The 21,114-nt window shown below is 41.3% G+C and overlaps 3 protein-coding genes across 3 annotated transcripts; all 3 read right to left on the bottom strand.

The window, feature by feature from the left end:
- Positions 1-3,300: 3,300 nt before the first annotated feature.
- On the bottom strand, positions 3,301-4,745 carry LOC134176335 (zinc finger MYM-type protein 1-like). The gene is made up of 2 exons (XM_062643005.1): positions 3,647-4,745; positions 3,301-3,602 (listed from the first exon to the last, which is right to left on the bottom strand). Exons 1-2 carry the CDS (start codon positions 4,743-4,745, stop codon positions 3,301-3,303), a joined length of 1,401 nt encoding a protein of 466 aa, XP_062498989.1.
- Positions 4,746-7,430: 2,685 nt separating this feature from the next.
- On the bottom strand, positions 7,431-11,836 carry LOC134198170 (coagulation factor X-like). Its single transcript, XM_062667504.1, has 6 exons — positions 11,733-11,836; positions 9,970-10,155; positions 9,692-9,871; positions 8,708-8,812; positions 8,352-8,645; positions 7,431-8,289 (listed from the first exon to the last, which is right to left on the bottom strand). The coding sequence occupies exons 2-6, from the start codon at positions 10,130-10,132 to the stop codon at positions 7,511-7,513; spliced, it is 1,521 nt and encodes a 506-aa protein (XP_062523488.1). The 5' UTR covers positions 10,133-10,155; positions 11,733-11,836; the 3' UTR covers positions 7,431-7,510.
- Positions 11,837-11,965: 129 nt separating this feature from the next.
- On the bottom strand, positions 11,966-14,600 carry LOC134176336 (complement receptor type 2-like). Its single transcript, XM_062643006.1, has 7 exons — positions 14,531-14,600; positions 13,999-14,460; positions 13,464-13,934; positions 12,830-13,003; positions 12,518-12,694; positions 12,268-12,444; positions 11,966-12,165 (listed from the first exon to the last, which is right to left on the bottom strand). Exons 1-7 carry the CDS (start codon positions 14,598-14,600, stop codon positions 11,966-11,968), a joined length of 1,731 nt encoding a protein of 576 aa, XP_062498990.1.
- Between the last annotated feature and the right edge of the window lie 6,514 nt (positions 14,601-21,114).

Raw genomic sequence — 21,114 nt, forward strand, 5'->3', positions numbered from 1 at the left:
GTTGCTGTCTTTCCGCCACCAGCCGCACTTGAGTTCGACATAACGGCACAATCGCTGTACATACAATCCTGTCGCCGCGAAGTCAGAGGTTGGATATCACGTGACCTATCAAGTTAATTGAAAAAAACAGCGCAAATACAACGAGATTGACTCCCGCATTCTGCACAGCGAGGGACACAGAGACGGGAAGGTTGTTAATAAGAGCAACAGCTCGTGCTAGACACGTTGTATCGATCCCTAGCGGGTTGTCGATATCTTTCAGTTCGATCCTAACCGGAAGAGGAGAAGACTAGATGCTCATTCCAGAATTATTTGACGGTGATGATGTCACCGTACAGACGGGGAAAGGATCGGTGTACGCAGTGGTTTGCAAGGTATTGTGGGAACATTTCATAGTGCACAATTCGACGTTGTGACGCGTCTGTTTGACGTCGTAGAGGGTCCGTGTTGTATTAGCAGCCGGTGACGGTAATATGCAAGCACTGAAGCTTCCTGGGGTAATTGGAGTTCTCCGTGTGTGTGTGTGCGTGTGTGTGTGTGTGTGTGTGTGTGTGTGTGTGTGTGTGTGTGTGTGTGTGTGTGTGTGTGTGTGTGTGTGTGTGTGTGTGTGTGTGTGTGTGTGTGTGTGTGTGTGTGTGTGTGTGTGTGTGTGTGTGTGTGTGTGTGTGTGTGTGTGTGTGTGTGTGTGTGTGTGTGTGTGTGTGTGTGTGTAAGTGTGTGTGTGTGTGTGTGTGTGTGTGTGTGAGAGAGAGTGTGTGTGTGTGTGTGTGTGAGTGTGTGTGTGTGTGTGTGTGTGTGTGTGTGTGTGTGTGTGTGTGTGTGTGTGTGTGTGTGTGACTGTGTCGGTGTGTTGGGTGCGTAGGGCAAACCGGACAGGATAGTGTCTCGATTTTCGATGGCCGTATATTGTGTGTGCAGTTGGAACGTGGATTGGAGCTGGAGTGAGGCCGGGTTTGTCTTGTCTTTTGCCTTGCAGTAAGGTTTGTCAATTCGGTCTACTTCTGGCTGTCACTTTTTCATTTCGTTTGTCTATGTCTGTTTGTCTGTCTGTAAGAATATGATTAATTTTCCAAGAGAATTTCTGGCAGAACACTACATTTACTAATTAATTGTTGGAGGCTACTTAGTCCAATTTAGAGTTTATATCACACTCTTACACTTTGATTCAAAATTTGATTTTTCTGTCTGCTTGTATTTGGTCTGTCTGTCTTTCTGTTTGTCTGTCTATCTGTCTGTCTATCTGTCTGTAGGTCTGTTTGTCTGTCGGTCTGTCTGTCTGTTTGTCTGTCTGTCTGTCTGTCTGGCTGTAATTATGTATCTATGTATGTGGCTCAATTGGTTAGAGTGTGCAGTTGGAGATTGGCCACTTCCGAGACCTTCGGGTCAGAGTTTGAGTGCGGGAGGGCCACATACATAAATTCCCTTGGGCAATGAACTAACTTACAGTTGTCTCACTCTCCGGAGTGTCAGTTCTGTCCAGAAACTGTGAAATGTGAATTATGAACTGGGAAGTGCAGCGAGTGGGACGTACATGGTGACATGATGGAGTGACTGTTGAGGCAGCAGCAGCGGCAGCAACAGCAGCGGCAGCAACAGCAGCGGCAGTGGCAGTGGGCGACGGGAGCAGCGGCGGCAGCGGCGGCAGCAGCATTACCAGGTAGCAAAGAAGAAGAAGAACATGATGACATATATTAACTGAGTTTAGATTGTACTTGCAGTATCGAACCTGGGCCTTAAGGGCTCTTGTATGTACGTATGTACAAAAAAGTGGCTCAATTTGTTAGAGTGTGCAGTTGGAGTTTGGTAAAATCCGGGACCTTTAGGTCAGAGTTCAAGTGCGGAAGGGTCACATACATAAGTTCCCATGGGCAAGGAAATAAATACAATTGCCTTTCTCCGGAGTGTCGGTTCTGTCCAAGAAGCAAATACATGGTGACTAAAGTACATATAGTGACTGTTGGTAGCATAGTGACTGTAATAGTAACAAGTGCTTAGTAACTGCAGTATCTAACCTGGTCCCTAGGACCTCTTTTAAAAATTTATGTATGTAGATATGTATGTATGTATGTATGTATGTATGTATGTATGTATGTATGTATGTAGGTATGTATGTATGTATGTATGTATGTATGTATGTAGGTATGTATGTCTATATATCTGTCTGCCTGCCTGGCTCTATCTTTCTGTTAGTCTGTCTGTGTTTGTTTGTCTGTCTCTGTGTCTCTCTGTCTGTCTGTCTGTCAGTTAATACACGTACATATATTTTCATACAGGACATTATTAGATTCTATAAAAATTAGTAAGTTTTAAGGCAAACATGTCTTTTTGTCTGTTTGTCTGTCTGTCAAAATACATATATTTCATATAGGAGTATTATAGCTATGCACAAACGGCAACACTGACCATGTAATGTTGTCCTACAGACCTAGAGATTCTGTCTGTGAGTCTGTCTGTGGTACTGGTGAAGACGTCAGATATCGTGTGTTTCCAAAAATGCAATGCAAGAGTGATCTATAGAATAATAAGTTGGCTCATAAGAGGTGTATAGAGTAAAGGACCTCTTATGACAGTGACATTCAGCATTAGATTGATTTAGAAATTCTCGAAGTGTTACCGTCTGACATACTGTCCCGACAATGCCAGACGTTCATACTGTGGAATCAAAAGAATGAGCGTAGCCCTGTAATATGAGTTAATACGTTACGAAATGACACACACACACACACACACACACACACACACACACACACACACACACACACACACACACACACACACACACACACACACACACACACACACACACACACACACACACACACACACACACACACACACACACACACACACACACACACACACAAACAAACGAACACAAACACACACACACACACACACACACACACACACACACACACACACACACACACACACACACACACACACACACACACACACACACAAACAAACAAACAAACAAACAAACAAACGAACACACACACACAAAACACACAAAAGCGCGCGCACACATACACACACACACACACACAAACAAACAAACAAACAAGCACAGACACGCACACAAACGCACTCACACAAACACCACGCCCGGCTGGAAGCAAAATAAAAGTGGGCAGCCTAACGCGCGCTAAAAGGTGTGGTCAAAGGCGCAATCATGACGTGATTTGTATTGGTCGCCAGGGAAGAGCCGATCCATGGGCAATAAGGTTTTAAGACAATAAGTCATAGATATTTTAGTTTTAACAGTCACGACACTTTTATAACATTATAAAAAGGACTTTAAAATTCAAAATCAGATTCTTCGAACTTTGTACCAAACACATATTTTCTATGGTCATGACCAGTAATGAAGTCATTTGCCACTTCCACAAGATTAAGGCTGTCAACATGGCTCTTGTGCACTTTTAAGAGGATCAAGTGGTTCAGACGCCGCTGAGACATCGTTGAGCGTAGGTAAGACTTTAGTAGTCGAAGGGCGCTGTATGACCTTTCACTTTCTGCATTTGTAGCTGGCATCACAAGCAATAGCTTTAATAATTTGGTGACTTGATACATCTGCTCCAATTGGCCTGCGGCGCATCCTTGAAAGAAGTTGAGGACATCAGATAGAATCACGTTCTAGAACTTTGTTGTAGGTCTTCGCCTGGCTGGTCAAAACGATTCTCAATGCAAGAAGTAATGAGGTCCAGTGCCTCAAAATAGATGACACGATAGTGGTCCTCCACTGTCGCATGTACGATAGGCGCGGAACCATCATCAAGGCGACGAGAAGTCTTGCGACGTCGAGGTAGGACAGACTTGTTAACATCAAGATTTGCAGCTGAAGCCTGTAGTCTTCTGCCAAACTGATCAAAGACGGCATCATTGCGCATTGACCTCGGGGTGGAAACAGTCATGCCTGTAACATCTGGACCTTCTGCTGCTGACATATCTACCTTCTGCATTGCTCTGCAGAGGTTGTCAGTTTGTTGTAAGATTAGTAAACGCAATGAGATGCCAAGAAAGTAGTCAAAGTTCATCATCTGAGAAGCAACACCTTGAATTCGTGCTTTCATTTCTGTATCCTTGACATAATCCAATGACTTAGCCCAAAGCTCCAAAAGAACACTATAATTATCAAGAATGCTCTTCAAAGATTCGGCACGGATAGTCCACCTTTTTGGACATAAAATACAAATTCTTGGAGGCAAAGTGTGCATTTCTTCCTTAAGTTCCTTAATGACAGCTTCAGGAGTAGGTAATTTCGTAATCAGTTTTGTGATCTCATGTGTGGTATCTAACGCATTCTGCATTATTTTGCACCTCTTGATGATATCAGAAAAGGCCAAGTTTAGCGAATGACCATAACAGTGGGTATAAACAGCTCTGGGCTCAGCTGCACACAAACGCCCCACCACACCAGATTTCACACCAGACATAGTAGCAGTCCCATCATAGCAATGGCCACGCACCTTTGAAACAGAAAGATTCATCCGCAAAAGCATATCAGTTATAGCAGCGTAGATGGTCTCAGCTCTAGTCAATGCTACATCATGTATTCCAACGAACTCCTTATAAACTTTGAACGTGTCACAAAACCACCTAAGACACACTACAACCTGCTCCATGTTAGAAACATCTGTTGTTTCATCAACCTTTACAGTGAAGAATGGTGCACTCTGAATTGATGCACCAATCTCTCGCAAAACACTCAAAGCCATCACTTTCAACATCTCGTTCTGCATGTTACCACAAGTGTATTTGTCTGTTTTTTGCTTTATTCAGTCTACAAGCATTGCATTGTCTTCCGAACGTAGATAAATCAGTCTCATGAAATTAGAATCTGAGTCGTCCTTGACACCACGAAAAGCAAGACCTTGTCTTGTAAGGAAGAAATCATTTGATAGAAGCTTTAGCAGGCTCTTTCGCTGTTCCAACCTGTCCCTTGCAAGCTGTAATGACAGCATTTCACCAGATCTCTTGTTGTAGCAGGAAGTGCGACCGTCTTCAGTACAGAATCTTTATGACAATGGCTGCCTTCATGATGGCAAACTTGGAAACAGCATCTCTCCAGTTTCAAAATCCACTTGAAATAAATGTTTTCTCCAGGCAACGAACAAAATGTAGATGATTGTTGTTATAGGCAACAACACATGTGAAACAAAGACAAGGTCTCGGTCTTCATCGTAGTGCAACCATGCCCATTTTTGAAATCACTGCCTCTTAAAGGAACACTTCACGCTGATTCCGTTCAAAACCCAAGTTGGGGAAAGTGAAAGTTCAAAGGCTGGTGCGCCTTGTCGCCAAACGGCAGTGGAAGTTGTGTACTTCCACAACACGAAGACATCTGATGGTTACAATCGCTTAGACTTTTACAAATTATAGAGCGGTCGGGAACTCAACGAAACACCTGTCAAGAAAAATAGACGATTCCACTGATGCAGTCGAAACAATATCAGCGTGTCACGTACACGAAGGCTAACATCCGTGTCTATTTCAAACCTTCAACTACTTTAGGACTCCGTTGCTAACCCCGCCGTGTATCCTAATTGAGAGCTCTAATGCGCTGTATAACCTTGTTTGATATCTGAATCTAAAATGACAAAGTTGCAGTATATTGCATATTTAATCATCTATACCCTTAACCGGAAGTGAATGTCAATAAGCAATTGGCGAAATACCATTTTTTCAAAAAGTGGGGCAGCCTGAGCCGCCCCGCTTCCGACGGCCCTGCACACACACACACACACACACACACACACACACACACACACACACACACACACACACACACACACACACACACACACACACACACACACACACACACACACACACACACACACACACACACACACCTGCCTTGCAACATCTAATCTGATCCGCCTTACATTGGCCGACATTTTTTTGATAACGTGCGCAAAGGCACCATCTCCTGGCAATAGAAGAAACTTTGATCCGTATGTTCAAACTACTTGCAATGCTAATAACTAAGTGTATAATCTTCTATAGATCATAAGTTGCTCAACAATAAAACTCAATTTCCTGTTATAAGCACATGCTTCTAACACGCAATTACTAAACTAAATAACTAGAAAAAGTAGTAAAATCAGAAAAACCGTTTTGAAAATGATAAATTGAAAAGTGAGATATAATGCCACATTGATGTCGTTATTTGCTTCCCATAGTCCTTACATGCACTGATGATATGCGAAGTTCATCCTTATGCCATTAACATACAAGAGAAATGACACGTGAGCCAAATCATGTAAATTCTCTTACAAAAAATGTGCTATGATGTCTTGCTATTGCAATGCTTTTTAAGTAGATACTTTTGAGTGTGTTACCAATAATTGACCAACGATAAAACCCGTATGAAAACTACATTAGTGGATGAAACTGGTACTACTACTGTAGTAGCTACATAACTTCCCAACTTCATATAATCAGCAAAGGCTTCAATAATATACATTGTTTTAAGGAGTAGATAGTCTCTGACATTGACACGATGATTGAACTTTAAATAATGAATACCTATACCAATAATTAGAAATAATTTTGAGAACTAGTAATGTTATTGTCACCAACTTAGCGTCATCCTACACTAATGTTGGCTTCTGAATACACCAAAATTGAATAATCATTATTAGACTTTTAAGTTCAAATGAATTTCAATTAGATATAAAGTATTTAGGTCATCCTTGAACAAATCGTTTCTGTTTCGCGTCCTGCTTGACTATCTCACTCCTAGGTTCAGTAATCTAGTTGCACATCCATTCACCTGCATGCCGGTCAACATGCGGATATAAGTCTTTCCACTTGCTTGTTATATAATTAATACCCAAATGTACAGCAATATATTAAGTATTTTCTTGTTAAAACTACAAGCATAAGTCTGTGTAATATACCTGTACTAAAATCAAACTGATACATTAATATTAATATTGATGTGTTAAAGATTATTTTAAATAGTAATAAATAAAAAAATAAACATAGATATTTTCATTTCATTACATATCTAGCAATTGCCAAAACCAAGTTAGCCTCAAAGTATTTCCTTCCTATGGATGTGTGTATGTGTAAAACAATTTTTTAACAAATCGCAAACTTTCCATACATAACAACTGTGACCATTAACATACCTGAAACTCGAAGAGTCTTGACACGTTTGCATCCCAATACTTTGAGATACAGAACTATAGCAAGAAAACTCGATCAATGAAAATGATACTTACTGATTATAGGCGCGTACTTCGTGCACGGGTATGATCTTCAAACAAGCAAACCATCTTAGCGCTACCAGCATCATGCAGGTGTTGAGAGTCGACTATTATCCTCGTCATTGAAAAAGGGAAGGAAAATTTGCAACATACGTTCTAGTTGATATCGCAAACAAGTGAGGTCAAGGGACTAAACAAACAGTTATGCCAAAATGCCATTTCTGAGTGTATTCTACAATACGGACTGACACTGTCTGCAATTGAAAGTGCAACTGCACTGCAACAAAGTTCTAAGAGTTCATGCCACACATCTGCTTTATCCAATTCACATGAGTCAAGACTTTAGTGTAAACTCCTAAACCGTTCACCTGGCCACATCCTTTTCCCCAGCTCACTATACCCGCCAACACAAAACGACGTCCGTACTCTTCGTTTTTAATCACAAGCGGACCACCACTGTCTCCTTCGCATGCGCCGTTGTAATCAGTTCCACACATCATACTGTTCGTTATTAGATAATCTGGATGCCTTCTGGAACAAATATTTCGAGAAGCAAGTCTCACGTCGCCTTTACGCAAGCACGTTGATCTACTAAGTGAAGAATTTACTCTTCCCCACCCAGTGACGATGCCTTCCATTCCAGCTCGAAGGTAAGATCCGTCTCTCTTCTCATTAGGCAAACAAACAGGAAAGACACTGTTGCAGTGACACGAAACCGCTTTTGGTAGTCTAATAATGGCAATGTCATTGTCTAGCGTACTTCTGCTAAAATTGGGATGAATAACTGTCGAATTGGGCTTAAAACATTGTGGATTTCCTTCAACATCGACTTCAGAGCAGTTTCCACATTGACGGCCAACACATACGCTGACGTTTGTAGTAAACACCCCTCCAAGATAAAAGCAATGAGCTGCCGTTACAATGCAATTGTCTGATACAAGAACACCTCCACAATGTTGGGCATGAGTAGCAGGACAAAGCATCGCTTGCCATGGAAATTGTCCGGCATAAGTTACATCTCCTCTTGCCACAAACGGCTTTCTTGCACAACTCCGTCCACAATCAGATGCTGCATTAGAGGCAAAATTAGATAATAAACGGACAAGAAATACGGTTATGCATGAATCTTACAACATCTAGAGTTTTGCTGACATCCAAACATATCTTCAGTCACCTGCAGATTTCCATATCTTCTAAACACAGCCTTACCGTTGTTGATAACGCATACGTATTCTCCTGCGTCATTTTTCGATACTTTGTTTATGTAAAGTAACATTCCATTCTTGGCTACTCCAATTCGACTACTAGAAATATTGACTGGCACAGTATTGTGGTACCACACAACGTGTTGAAATGGCATGTTGCAATTGCCGTCGCAATTTAGAAACGTGGCTTCATTTCTAATTGCAACTCTATCCGTCAGATCTAATTATTATTAATTACATCAAATATCAGTTTTGAGAAAACAGAAATTGCCCAACATTTACCTTCTTTGCAACAATATTTTCCGTCGCCAATGTATCCTGGTTTGCACATGCATTGCTCGTTTTGAATGCAATCTGCTTCTTCATGACATTCAGAGCAACTAAAATCTAAAGCAAGGAAAACAGTGATTATTCACTATAAAACCAGTCAATAACCTTGTTTTATAAAACATAAGTCTCATAAATTAGTTTATTAAATAATTATCGATTAATCTTTTTCAATGAATGGTAATAGTTTGTCGTTAAGTCACTATACAACGATTATAAAAGTGGAACAAACATTTTCGAGTCTGCATACGATCTATACCGGTAACCTATTTTGTATATTTATTTTATAATTTAATACAGTTTATATTAGATATTGTATAATTTTTCAATATTCTTAACGCTGCGGCCATTTTTAATTTTCAGACTGTTATTCTATAAATCATATAGATTTGACAGTCATACTCACAAAATACTTTCTATTGCTATTTTTGACAGAGATGTGTCTACTCTAAGCATTTGATATCGCATATAAACGCTTTTATTGCAGCAAATACATTACAAAGTCGGAAAATTAATTAAGGTTTATTATGATAGTTATTAGGCATATCCGATTTGCGATGCACCTTGTAGTGAAAGTGAAGGTCGAGACAAGGCAAGTTGCATCTTTAAAAATCGGCTCGTCTCAATAATAACTATCAGAAACATTGTCGACTGAACAATTATCGCAGATCGATGTGCGCGTGAAAACTTTGGTAGAGCTGCGACTCACTGTTTTGTAGATATGCATGTTTTTACACACACAGACACGGACACACAGGCAGAGACACAGACACAGACACAGACACAGACACACAGACACACACACGCGCGCACGCACGCACGCACACACACACACACACACACACACACACACACACACACACAAAGCCTTCGTTTGCATGTATAAATAGTGCTTTTCACTTGACAGACCCAGTTTGACTATAATGGTTGTGTGTATACCTTGACATACAGGAGGATTCCCCGACCATTTCCCATCTGATTGACATACTCTTGTTTTGTCTCCAGCAATGCGGTATCCTCTGTTGCATTCGTACACAGCAATAGAGCCAAGCAGTCTATTATGATTTAGAATGCTGCCATCTTCGATTGTTTCTTTAGAAATATCTGGGCATCGTATTTCTGCAAACAGGAATATAAGGATTAGAAATTTTGCATTTTAAGTGTTGCTAAGAATTATTCCTGTGACAACACCTTAATTAAGTTTGTAAAATACTTACGAGTGCAGGTTGGTGCAGTTCCTGACCATTTTCTGTTTCCTTGGCATCTTCTTGTTTTCTGTTTTTCGTCAGATAACTGATAACCTTGATCACAATAATACGTCAATGTGCTGTCAACGTCAAGCGCTCCATTATTGTCACTAAATTCAAGGTATCCATTCATGAATTGAGGAGATTCACAAAACGCTAAACGAAAATTGTAGAACTTTAGCCAATCATCAAGACCATGTCGTATCTTGTTACATAATCAACTAATTATATCAAGAAAATATTATGTGAGAGTACTAAAAGTAGCGAGGGTGCAGCTCTCTCTGTGCTCAGTCAACTGGGATTACTTTACTAAACTACCAACGTAAGAGAACAACACCATGCATGAACAGTAAGTAATTGCAAGCCTTCGGTTTCTAAGTTAGTGTAATAGCTGCAAATTTTCTGTATGTAGCAGAAACTTAACACAAACTGTTTAGTAAAGTTGCTGCAAAGTCAGCTTAGTCTTGCCTGAAGCCATTGCACTCATAAGTCACCCTGCTGTTATATCATGATATCCCGGGCCTCGATCGTTGTCAATGTAGATCAGGCTACCGTTTTGATGTTTGAAAGAGGTTCTAAAAGGCTATTGACAGAGAAATATATTCTAATGCAACAACAATTTGCTGCAAGGTGCTTGGTATAAACGAGAGGTGTGTCAGTGGTACCGCACACTAATTTTTTATATATTCTGGTTTCAAGTTGTTGACTAGTTTTGTTAGAAAACTAAAATGCATATGAGCGTTGAGCATTTTATTATAACCGAGCTATTATTAAAATTCTTTTAACTAAGTTAACAGTCACACACGTATGCAATTTGACGGGATGTTGCTCCACAGTCTGTTAGACAAACACTTTCCTTGCCTAATACCATCGCTGTAATAACCGTTGCGACAGGTAAAGGTAATTATTGAATTGTATGTAGTATTTCCAGTAAAAGATTCCGTTGGCAGCAGCCCTAGGTCTTCCACAATCGATATCTAAAAAATTAAGAAAATACATTTATAAGATGCCCACAGTCAACTACACCTACATCGACAAGATTGTGCTGTTCCTGACCACTGCTTGCTTGATAAACACCTTCTAGTATTCTTTGTCTCATCAGATAACTTGTAACCATTGTCACATTCGTAGGTTACTGTACTGTTGATGTCTTGCTTTCCCTCATTGTCACTAAAGATTAATTTTCCATTTTTGACATTCGGAAGAAGTTCACAGAAAGCTGAATTAGAAATATTAACAGATTCCCCAAAGTAGTACAAGTGGTCTCAAGTCACATCAAATAATTTGTTAAAAATTTGATGCACATAAACTTTCTTATTTTAAGTTTGTAATTAAAAAGTGCCTTCTGTTTCTCCAAGTAGGTGTAATCGCTGCAGAATTTCTAGTGTTTTTATATGTAGCCCGATTTAATTAAATAAACTTTAGAATAAACTTTTGATTGAGTTGCTGCATATTCAGCTCTGTTCATAATCAATTTGAATGTTCTATCAAATCTTTAGAAATCATTTAATTAGCCGTTCAAGTGTAAATTACGTGTTCACTGATCACCTCCAAAACCAAATTCTTTTAAAACATTGAGCTAAAGTTAAATGTAACTGCGCAACACATCACCGTATTATTTTAAACTTGCAAATTCATCAAGAGGTATAACAACTCTAGAGCACAGTAATATCAAAACATAAATTATGTACAAAACAACGTAATCGGGCCTTCATGCTACATTGATAACTTACGTATACATGAAGGTAAAGACGCGCTCCAAGTTCCGTTTGCCTGGCATTGCGCATACTCTGAGCCGTTCAAGTAGAATCCGCTGGTACACCTAAACCTTAATCTACCCAGATAAGAAAACTTTCCGTCTAGAATCGTATATCTCAGGTAAGAGGAGGAAAATTGAGGTTGACGACACTTGACAGCTAGAAAAGTGAGCGTTAAGCAAAAACCCACAACTTTGTGTGATTAGGGTCTACCAACCGTGACATGCTGGACGTTCCAATGACCACGACCCGTTAGATCGACAGGTACTGTACTTTCCTGAATTATTTGCAAGTAGGTATCCTGTTTCACAGCCGTATTTCAAAGTTGTGTACAACGGAAATTCAGTAATGTCAGGTGAAATGTTGGTGATTCGTCCAGGATGAGGAATTACAGGTCTTTCACAGTACACTGTAGTCAAAAATAAGTATTACATATATAAAAATAAAATAAAGTTATTTTTGCACACGCAGGCCACGTGCACACGCGCTAGAGTAATGCTATTTGTCTTACGTTCACACTTCAAATTCTTTGTTATATTCCACGTTTTGTTACTCTGGCATGTGATGACTTTAGGACCCTTCAAATGATAGCCCTTTTTGCATGTGTATTCAACAGTGTTTCCGTAAGAAAACACATTTCCAGAATAATTTCCGTTCTTCACAGTGGGCGGTAATCCGCAACTCACTGCTACGCAGACATGATAAAACAAAGATTTGTTAATTGATTAATTGATAACTATAAAGTATTCGGACTGCCTTACCCTGACATATTGGAGGATCTCCGGTCAAACTTCCATGATCACATTCTCGAGTTTCGTTTCCAATGAGATGGTAGCCTTTGTCGCAAGTATATGCTACGTGTATTATTTCTCCAAATTCATCAGTAGACGCCAAAGCATTCCCGTTCTTTGGATTGTCATATTTATTACAACCAGATACTAAGATAATACGAAACCTTAGCTTAAATTCAAAGTCTCACAATTTGCGGTATAGATTCATAAAACTGCAAAGAAACTATGCATGCAATTTTTCTCAATAAGCACTCATACAAAATTTTTAATTAAACTGTTTACCTTTGCACGTCGGAAACGGCTGACTCCAATTTCCACTGCTCTCACATGTAATCGGTTTAGAGGATGTGGGTTTATACCCTTGATTGCATTCCACTGACAAAAACCCACCCACGGAGTCATTCGTGATGCTGTATTTGCCATTGACAAGAGATTTAGGAGTAATGCAGTGAACATCTATCATACAAACATCCCTTTACATACTAAGACTGATTTACACGCAAGCTGAGCGTCAGTCCAGCCTTTTGCCAAAGTCTAACGTCAGCGTCCTACTGTATACGTGTTCACATTTCGGCGAGACGCTACGTTCTGACCAGCGTCAACATTTTGGTTACGACTCAAGGGTCTGCGTAACGTAAACCGGAAATAGTGCGGTTTGTAAGTAACAATCAGCTGTCGCGCATTCACGTGGTGTAGTTGTTATGTACGACGAAGATATCAACAAGTAAAAGCAGAAAATCTTTGTAAGAACGCGCTCAGACATATATTACTGTAAATCAACATGTTTCAATGTTTGAGTAATTCCTGTAAACCAGCCCTTAGTAGGTATACAAGCGAGCATAAGCGAACGGTAACTACAACGTTTACGTATTCAATTGACGAACTGAATAAATAACATTGACAAGTGATCCCTTACCTGCGTAAACTTCCACTTCACAGACTTCAAGAAAAAAATTTGCTCTTACAGTCAACCAGACGTAACTTCCAGTAGCGTAGCAGATAAAGATTGGTGATTGTCCTTGGCTTGCTTGATATGATGACCCGCACTGTCGTCGTACATCGTTCACATCGCTGGAGTTACCAACGCCAACATTTACGATGCCGAGTCTGCTGTAATAGCGAGTTGGTCTAAAACCTTTTGGTGGGTCTCTCAAATGCAAACGAACAGAAAGAATCGGTTGTCTTTGATAGAGAGAAATGCGAAGAAACTGTAGTTTGTCGTTTTTTCTGTAATTATTGACAGCGCAGAACCTAAAACCAGATCCTTTTGATTGGCCGATCGATGATTTGCCATCTACAACATTAGCAGCGCTTGCCGTCAAACCATGAAAAGTAAATGGTCCGTCTGACAACGACGTAAGTCCAGGAGCAGTCAAATTCATAGGACCTTAGTAGATACGAACAAACTACATACCATTTAGTGCATATCATCCATGTTCTATTTTACGTACCAGTGTATGCTCGAACTTCGCAAACTTGAAGATGCCATCGACTGTTTCGTAATACGACCCAAATGTAGCGTGCTTGATTCATGCAAACAAACACTGGCGATTGCCCGTGCGTAGAAGCATCGTACACTTTATCGCTACAACGTGTAGCAGAATCGATGTTGGAGCTGTTGCTGACACTGACCGTAAGTCCATTCTGTTGCCTTCGGCTGTTCAAACCGTCTCTCAGATATAATTTTACGTATGAAATGTCCTCCTGTCGTGTCATTTCTATTTTTAGGTACTTCAATGTGTCTCGGCCCGTAGCTGTAACTGCACATTTCATAAGACCGTCAAACGACCTGCCGCTACTTCCCTCTCTGTTGTCTCCGTCAATCGCATTGGACGCTTCAGCCCGTTCATTTCGATAAATGAGAGCATTTGGAGAAAGCGTAGCTGAAGCAGTATGTAGAAATATTTCATTTCCTGCAAATGTCAATCATACCGGGTTGTACTGCAAGACTCTTCAACTTTACTGTAAAGATTTCTCAATTACCTTCAGAACGTTGAAGAAGAAATAAACTCGTCGTAGTCAGACATAAGAAAAGAATCACATTCCACTTCATGCTTTAGCTAATCACTGCAAAAGATGATAAAGACAAAAATTATATGTTTAGGTGATCAACCGTGCACAAACACTTACACGTGCACGCCTACGCAAACACGCTTACGTATTACGCCCACACTCACGCAAACACAAACACAGGGTCAGGCAAGGTAAAGCCAAAACGCGCACGAACGCACGCACGAGCACACACACACACACACACACACACACACACACACACACACACACACACACACACACACACACACACGCAGCCTCATAAACCGAAAAGTAATTTTTGCAGTTAGTGTTCGCAGGATTCAAACCTAGAGCTAACAGCTAGCCTTCTCGCGCTGGAGCAATTCCGGTAAAAGCTCCTCCTCGTCGTGTGATTCACGTGCAGTTAGCTCACCGACTGCGCGGAAGAGCCTGGCTTGCGAGGCTAGCCTTCGATCGCACGCCGCGGTCATCGATTCAAATCAACGGTCAATTGGGCGGGTTCGGGACGGTACAACTACTACTAAGCTGCTAGGGTAGCAAAAGCGCAACGCACACGTAAACAAGCCTGAAGTAAACACAGACTACATGAAAGTCAACCTAAGCTCGTACGTGAATGCAGATATCTACCCTAGATAAAGAGTGCCGTTCCAAACACACTCACGAATGGACACGACACGACACGACACGACACGCACACGCACACGCACACGCGCTCGCACACGCACACGCATGCGCACACGCACACGCACACGCACACGCACACGCACACGCACACGCACACGCACACGCACACGCACACACACACATACACATACATACACACGCACAGACACACGCACACACGCACACACATACACACGCACGCACGCACGCACACGCACACACATACGCACACACACACACACACACACACACACACACACACACACACACACACACACACACACACACACACACACGCACACGCACACGCACACGCACACGCACACGCACACGCACACGCACACGCACACACACACATACACATACATACACACGCACAGACACACGCACACACGCACACACACACACACGCACGCACGCACGCACACGCACACACATACGCACACACACACACACACACACACACACACACACACACACACACACACACACACACACACACACACACACACACACACACACACACACACACACACACACACCATTCTACATGAGTACGTAGATGATCTAGGCTTACAGAACAAGTGCAAGCAACTCACCTAGGAAAAACGTAGATCCTTCCAAACCGACGCCTGGTTTCTTTCTAGTCACACTGCTACTCCGTCAATGCCCAGCTGGTTGCAGTGCTGTAGCTAGAGTGATGCACTTATCAAGGTAACTCCGCCTATCAATCTGCCTACAATAATTAAGTCACCGGTGCACTGTCTGGTGATGGTGCTGAAATGTAGGAAACCGTACGTTCTGTGCTTTTCTCTGTTTCTTTGTTGATAGGAAAGATGTATCCTTTCTGAAAGTCTGACTAGTAAGGCATGTCTATGACAGTCAACGCAACTCTTGACTCAAAGGTTGCAAGCGTAGGCGCGGATGTGGTTAATTAAGCCCGGCCCCGTTCTTTCCGTGATAAGCAAAGGTCAACTTCCGACCCGGTAGCGGAATTCCAAAACAATTTCACTATTGTCTAACGTGTGCATGGCTACAGTTTCTTAGGGGTACAGTGTAGTATAGAGTATGGCTTGCTATTTGTGTCAAATATAGACAAGGAGATGAGGCAATGAGATTAGGCGATGAGACAATAAGATGTGACAAATGAGATGAGGCGATGAGACACCGAGATGAGGCGATGAGATCATGCGATGAGACCACGAGATGAGGCGATGAGACCACGAGATGAGGCGATGAGACTGTAATATCCTGTACTCTAGTACGCGAACGCTCGAGAACGCCCACTTCCGTCTGTCGACATGTCTGTCTGTCTGTAACTTGCTGATCGACACGACGCCGGTCTCAGATCATCGCGAAACGCGGTGGGCCAGTCGAGATCGCAAGTCCGAGACGAACGGTCGAGGCGGATTGAGCCGGAGTTTGTTTGCTTAGTCAATTAACAAGTATGCGGATGTGACGTGGAATCGCCAGCCACTGTACGCCATTCTCTAATTCCCAGAGTGCAAGAAGCGCCGGATCACGGGCCGCTTTTGCGTGCGTGCGTGCGTGCGTGCGTACTTGCGTGCGTGCATTTGTCACGGGTGGTGCGTCTTCTTTGCAGAAGTGGCGTACAACGATAGATTGCTACCGCTCACATTGCCACCGCCCATAGAGCGGGTGTACTAGTGAGACTGTAATATGAGATTGCAATATGAGACTGCATCAACATGAGATTACCGCATGTAGCTACTTTTGGGGACACTGCATTCGAAAACGATTATATAACTATATTTTATCTACTACAGAGAGTATAGTTTTTAAAGATTTTCACTCGTGTTCTTGTGCGATTGCATCAAGGCTGCGGTTTGAGCTCCATACAATGCCTACTGTACAAACTTTATGAACCTAGCCTTTCGTAACAGGTTGGTAGCCTCGGCCTCCCAGACCCGTGTAGCGCCCATTCAAAATCGTTCTCTTCACACGGGTCTGAAAGGCCAAAGCTAGCCGGTTGGAGAGTTACCACATGTCGTACGGCCAATTCACAGCAAGACTCGGACCTGAATTTGCATGATGGTAAAAGAGCATGATAAGGCAATGTCGAGCCTGTTTTACCAACGACGGTCAACTTGCAGCTTCTGATTTAACTAAGCTGGTGACGTATGAAAACACGTTACCTCAACATTTGAAGGATGACTTTCAGCTAGAAACAGGTATGTAACATGTTTTTAATAATTGACGCAACTGCATGCTTACTTGAGGTTTTTAGTCTAGGCTATACAGATATGCATCTACTATTTTACTCAGATGAAAAACACCTTCGCTTGCTGCTGCAGTTTGTCAGTGGAATAACAGCAGTTCCTCCGATGGGATTAAACATGCCGGATAGCATCACTGTTTCAATATCCGGTCACATTATCCAAACTGCTCGACATGTGCCATGATATTAGAGCTCCCTAGTAACTGCAACTCGTATGACAAGTTTTCTGACGCAGTCAAAACAGCCACTGACCTTCAAACCATGGGTTTTGGCATTGTATAATTAAAACACATTTTAAATTTTGTACTACTTTCTTTTCTATTTGACTAAGCTTTTGGTAGATGCATGTTGGGCTCTATGGTTATTGTGTTTGAATACAGTAAAGAATTGTATAACAAGACTCTTTTTGAATTTTGTAGCAATATATATATATATATATATATATATATATATATATATATATATATATATATATATACATATATGTATATATGTAATGTACACACGAACTTCAAATTTCTCCTCTCTACGACAACATTTGATTATAAGACCTACTTCAAAAAATTCTTTCTTTGTCCAACTGCAGTTCAGTGCACGTATAGGAATAATTAATGCAAGAGATCAAATGGCGAAGAAGAAGCCTCACAAAGTTCCGTCGCTCCATCCTTTTATATTGTAGCTAGGGATTGCATGGACTTGACAAGCGAGAAACACCTTTAGAAGCTGAATGCCACCTACAGTCAACTATTCACACTACAGTATGACAAATCGTTACTACACCGTGCTGTATCTAGCACTGTAGATAGTAAAATATTTTCCGATATCAATTTGTAGGTCGACAATTAGACCAAACTACTGTCGTTAGAACGGAACTGAGTGCATATTTATACTGTACATTTCAATTGTCTTGGACATGATCGCGCGAAACGACAGCTACATAGCATGTTTAGATACGTAGTCTAGATTACTAGAAAGTTTGCATGCCTATTTCCATGACAGGGTTTCAACAAATACGTATTGTCTACCTAGGGCGCGACGTTTTAGTAGACCTTTACGGCGTGTTGCTCATCAAGGCAAGGCGCCTAGGGATAAAATAAAACTAGAATTATAACATTATTGTATTATAACAATACAATAATAATTTAATACAGTAGTATAACATTACTGTATATATATATATATATATATATATATATATATAGGGAGGGAAGGAGGAAGGAGGGAGGGAGGGAGGGAGGGAGGGAGGGAGGGAGAGAGGCAGGCAGGCAGGCAGGGAGGGGGAGGGAGAGAGGCAGGGAGAGAGGCAGGCAGGCAGCGAGGCAAGGAGGCAGGGAGGCAGGGAGGGAGGGAGGGAGGCAGGCAGGCAGGGAGGGGGAGGGAGGGAGGAAGGGAGGGAGGGAGGGAGGGAGGGATGGAGGGAGGGAGGGAGAGAGGGAGGGAGGGAGGGAGGGAGGCAGGGAGGCAGGGAGGCAGGGAGAGAGCTGGCAACGGAGAAAGAAGCATCTAGTTGGTTGACAGTACTACCTATTCAGCAACATGATTTCCACCTGCCTAAAGATGATTTTCGGGATGCTTTATGTCTGAGATATGGATTGCCATTGAAAGAAGTTCCATCGCACTGCCCTTTTGGCTCAACGTTTGGAATTGATCATGCAATGATATTTCCTAAAGGTGGTTTTCCAACGTTGAGACACAACGATGTAAGAGACATCACAGCAGATTTGCTATCTGAAATCTGCTCAGATGTTGCTGTAGAGCTTCCTTTTCATCCCCTTTCTGGAGAAAGTCTTCAGTGGCGTACTGCAAATTCTGATGATGAAGCATGACTAGACGTATCTGCACGTGGAGTTTGGCAAAGAGGTGAAAGCGCAATTTTTGACATTAGGGTCTTCTATCCTAACACGTCAATTTACTGACATACCAACCTCTAACAAGTATTAGTATATAGCTAACAATAAGTATATAGCTAACATCATTTCAAACGATCAAAATACCTCTTATGCACAAACAATGTCTATGATTAGATGCAGACTAAGGTTTGCTCTATTACGATTGGCAATTCTATGTGTTTGAGGGACAAGACCAAAACTACATTGTCCGCTCAAATTGGACATGATGGACATTGTGCAAAGTGAAGCTCGTCTCGAGCTCATTCAATAAGTCTCTTTCTTGTTGCTCCTTTTACTTGACATATCTTTTTGTGTTGCAATGAATACCGGTATATGTACGGTATGGACGTAGTGCAAATTTATTCAAATATATGTTGTCTATAACTGTACTATATTATTGTATTATAATTAACAAAAATACTTGACAATATATACTACATTTAACTATTTAGATGACGTTTCTTGCATTAATTCTTGATGTTTTTTGTAGAATTCTTTTCTCCACAAGTTTACGTCATGGATAGACAACCTTCTTGCAGCAGCAGAACATCCAAATCGCTGTCGACTGGCCGTCACGTTTCATGTTCGTTCTATGAGAAAAACTTGATACCTGAATCGCTAGACAAATGAACAACGTTGTTCACTGTTCACGTACGCAGTGCAAGTAGATATTATAACCAGGTACGTAGAACTAGAGCTGTCTAGTACGTATAACTAAGTTGTTTAGTGCGCGTTAGCCTAATCCACATGTGTGGATCGGAACGATGTGGATTTAGTCTGACACGTAATGCAAATAATGGTAATTGATATAAAAAAAATTTTGCACAACTTGATGACGTCCAATTTTTTGATATCTCTTTTATAGAAAATGTAGTATTACTCTAGTGGGAAGTGCAATAATTGTGCAAAGGACTAACCAAAATAATCAGAGAGTAAGCGGATCCGAAGCTAATTGAGAGACAATCAGCACGAATATATATATATATATATATATTAAGAAATGTCTTTCAACGTGCTCTAAATAACTATAATTATTTTGCTAAAGAAGTGCCTTCGAATAAAGTGAATAACATTTTACGACTAACACTCCCAATTCCAATATGTCGTAAGCTATAACATTCTAATCTGCTCTACCTCTACATAGCTGCAAGAAATTAGGTGTCACTATACTAGCAGCAGCAATTGGCCAAAATTCTAAACAGTCCTGTAGTAACTCTAACATGCATCTTCCACATGCACATTTTCCAGACAGCTGACAACTTCGCTAAACGACGGTCGTTTCCGAGCTCTTTCTGCCCAGCAAGCTTGCATTATGGTTTCATATTCATCGGGGCAATCGTCTGGAACGACGAGACGCTCGCCTCTTTCCACTGCGTCGTCGACTTCGTGAGCAAACCAATACTGTTCGAAAGGAAAGCCACGTCACCAAATCTTCCAAAGCACAATGACAAAACTAAAGACAAAATATATGAATAAATACAATGAAATTAACATTATCGAGTACTTGTAGATATCGATGGATTCATCGTAGATCTCTCGTTGTGCTAACTCTGCTGCACTCCATGCATCTCACTGTCCCAATACTATCTTCAGACAAATCTCTCATCTCACCTAGAAGTTAGTTTTCAGAATTATTGCTGCTTAATGAATTGTTTTGCTTTGACCGTCGGTTTTTGTGTGCACCATCAAAGAGTCTTCCAAGACCAAAATCAGCCACTTTGACAATCCAGCTTTCGCAAACA

Source organism: Corticium candelabrum, chromosome 2 (genome assembly GCF_963422355.1).
Source record: "Corticium candelabrum chromosome 2, ooCorCand1.1, whole genome shotgun sequence".
NCBI lineage: Eukaryota > Metazoa > Porifera > Homoscleromorpha > Homosclerophorida > Plakinidae > Corticium > Corticium candelabrum.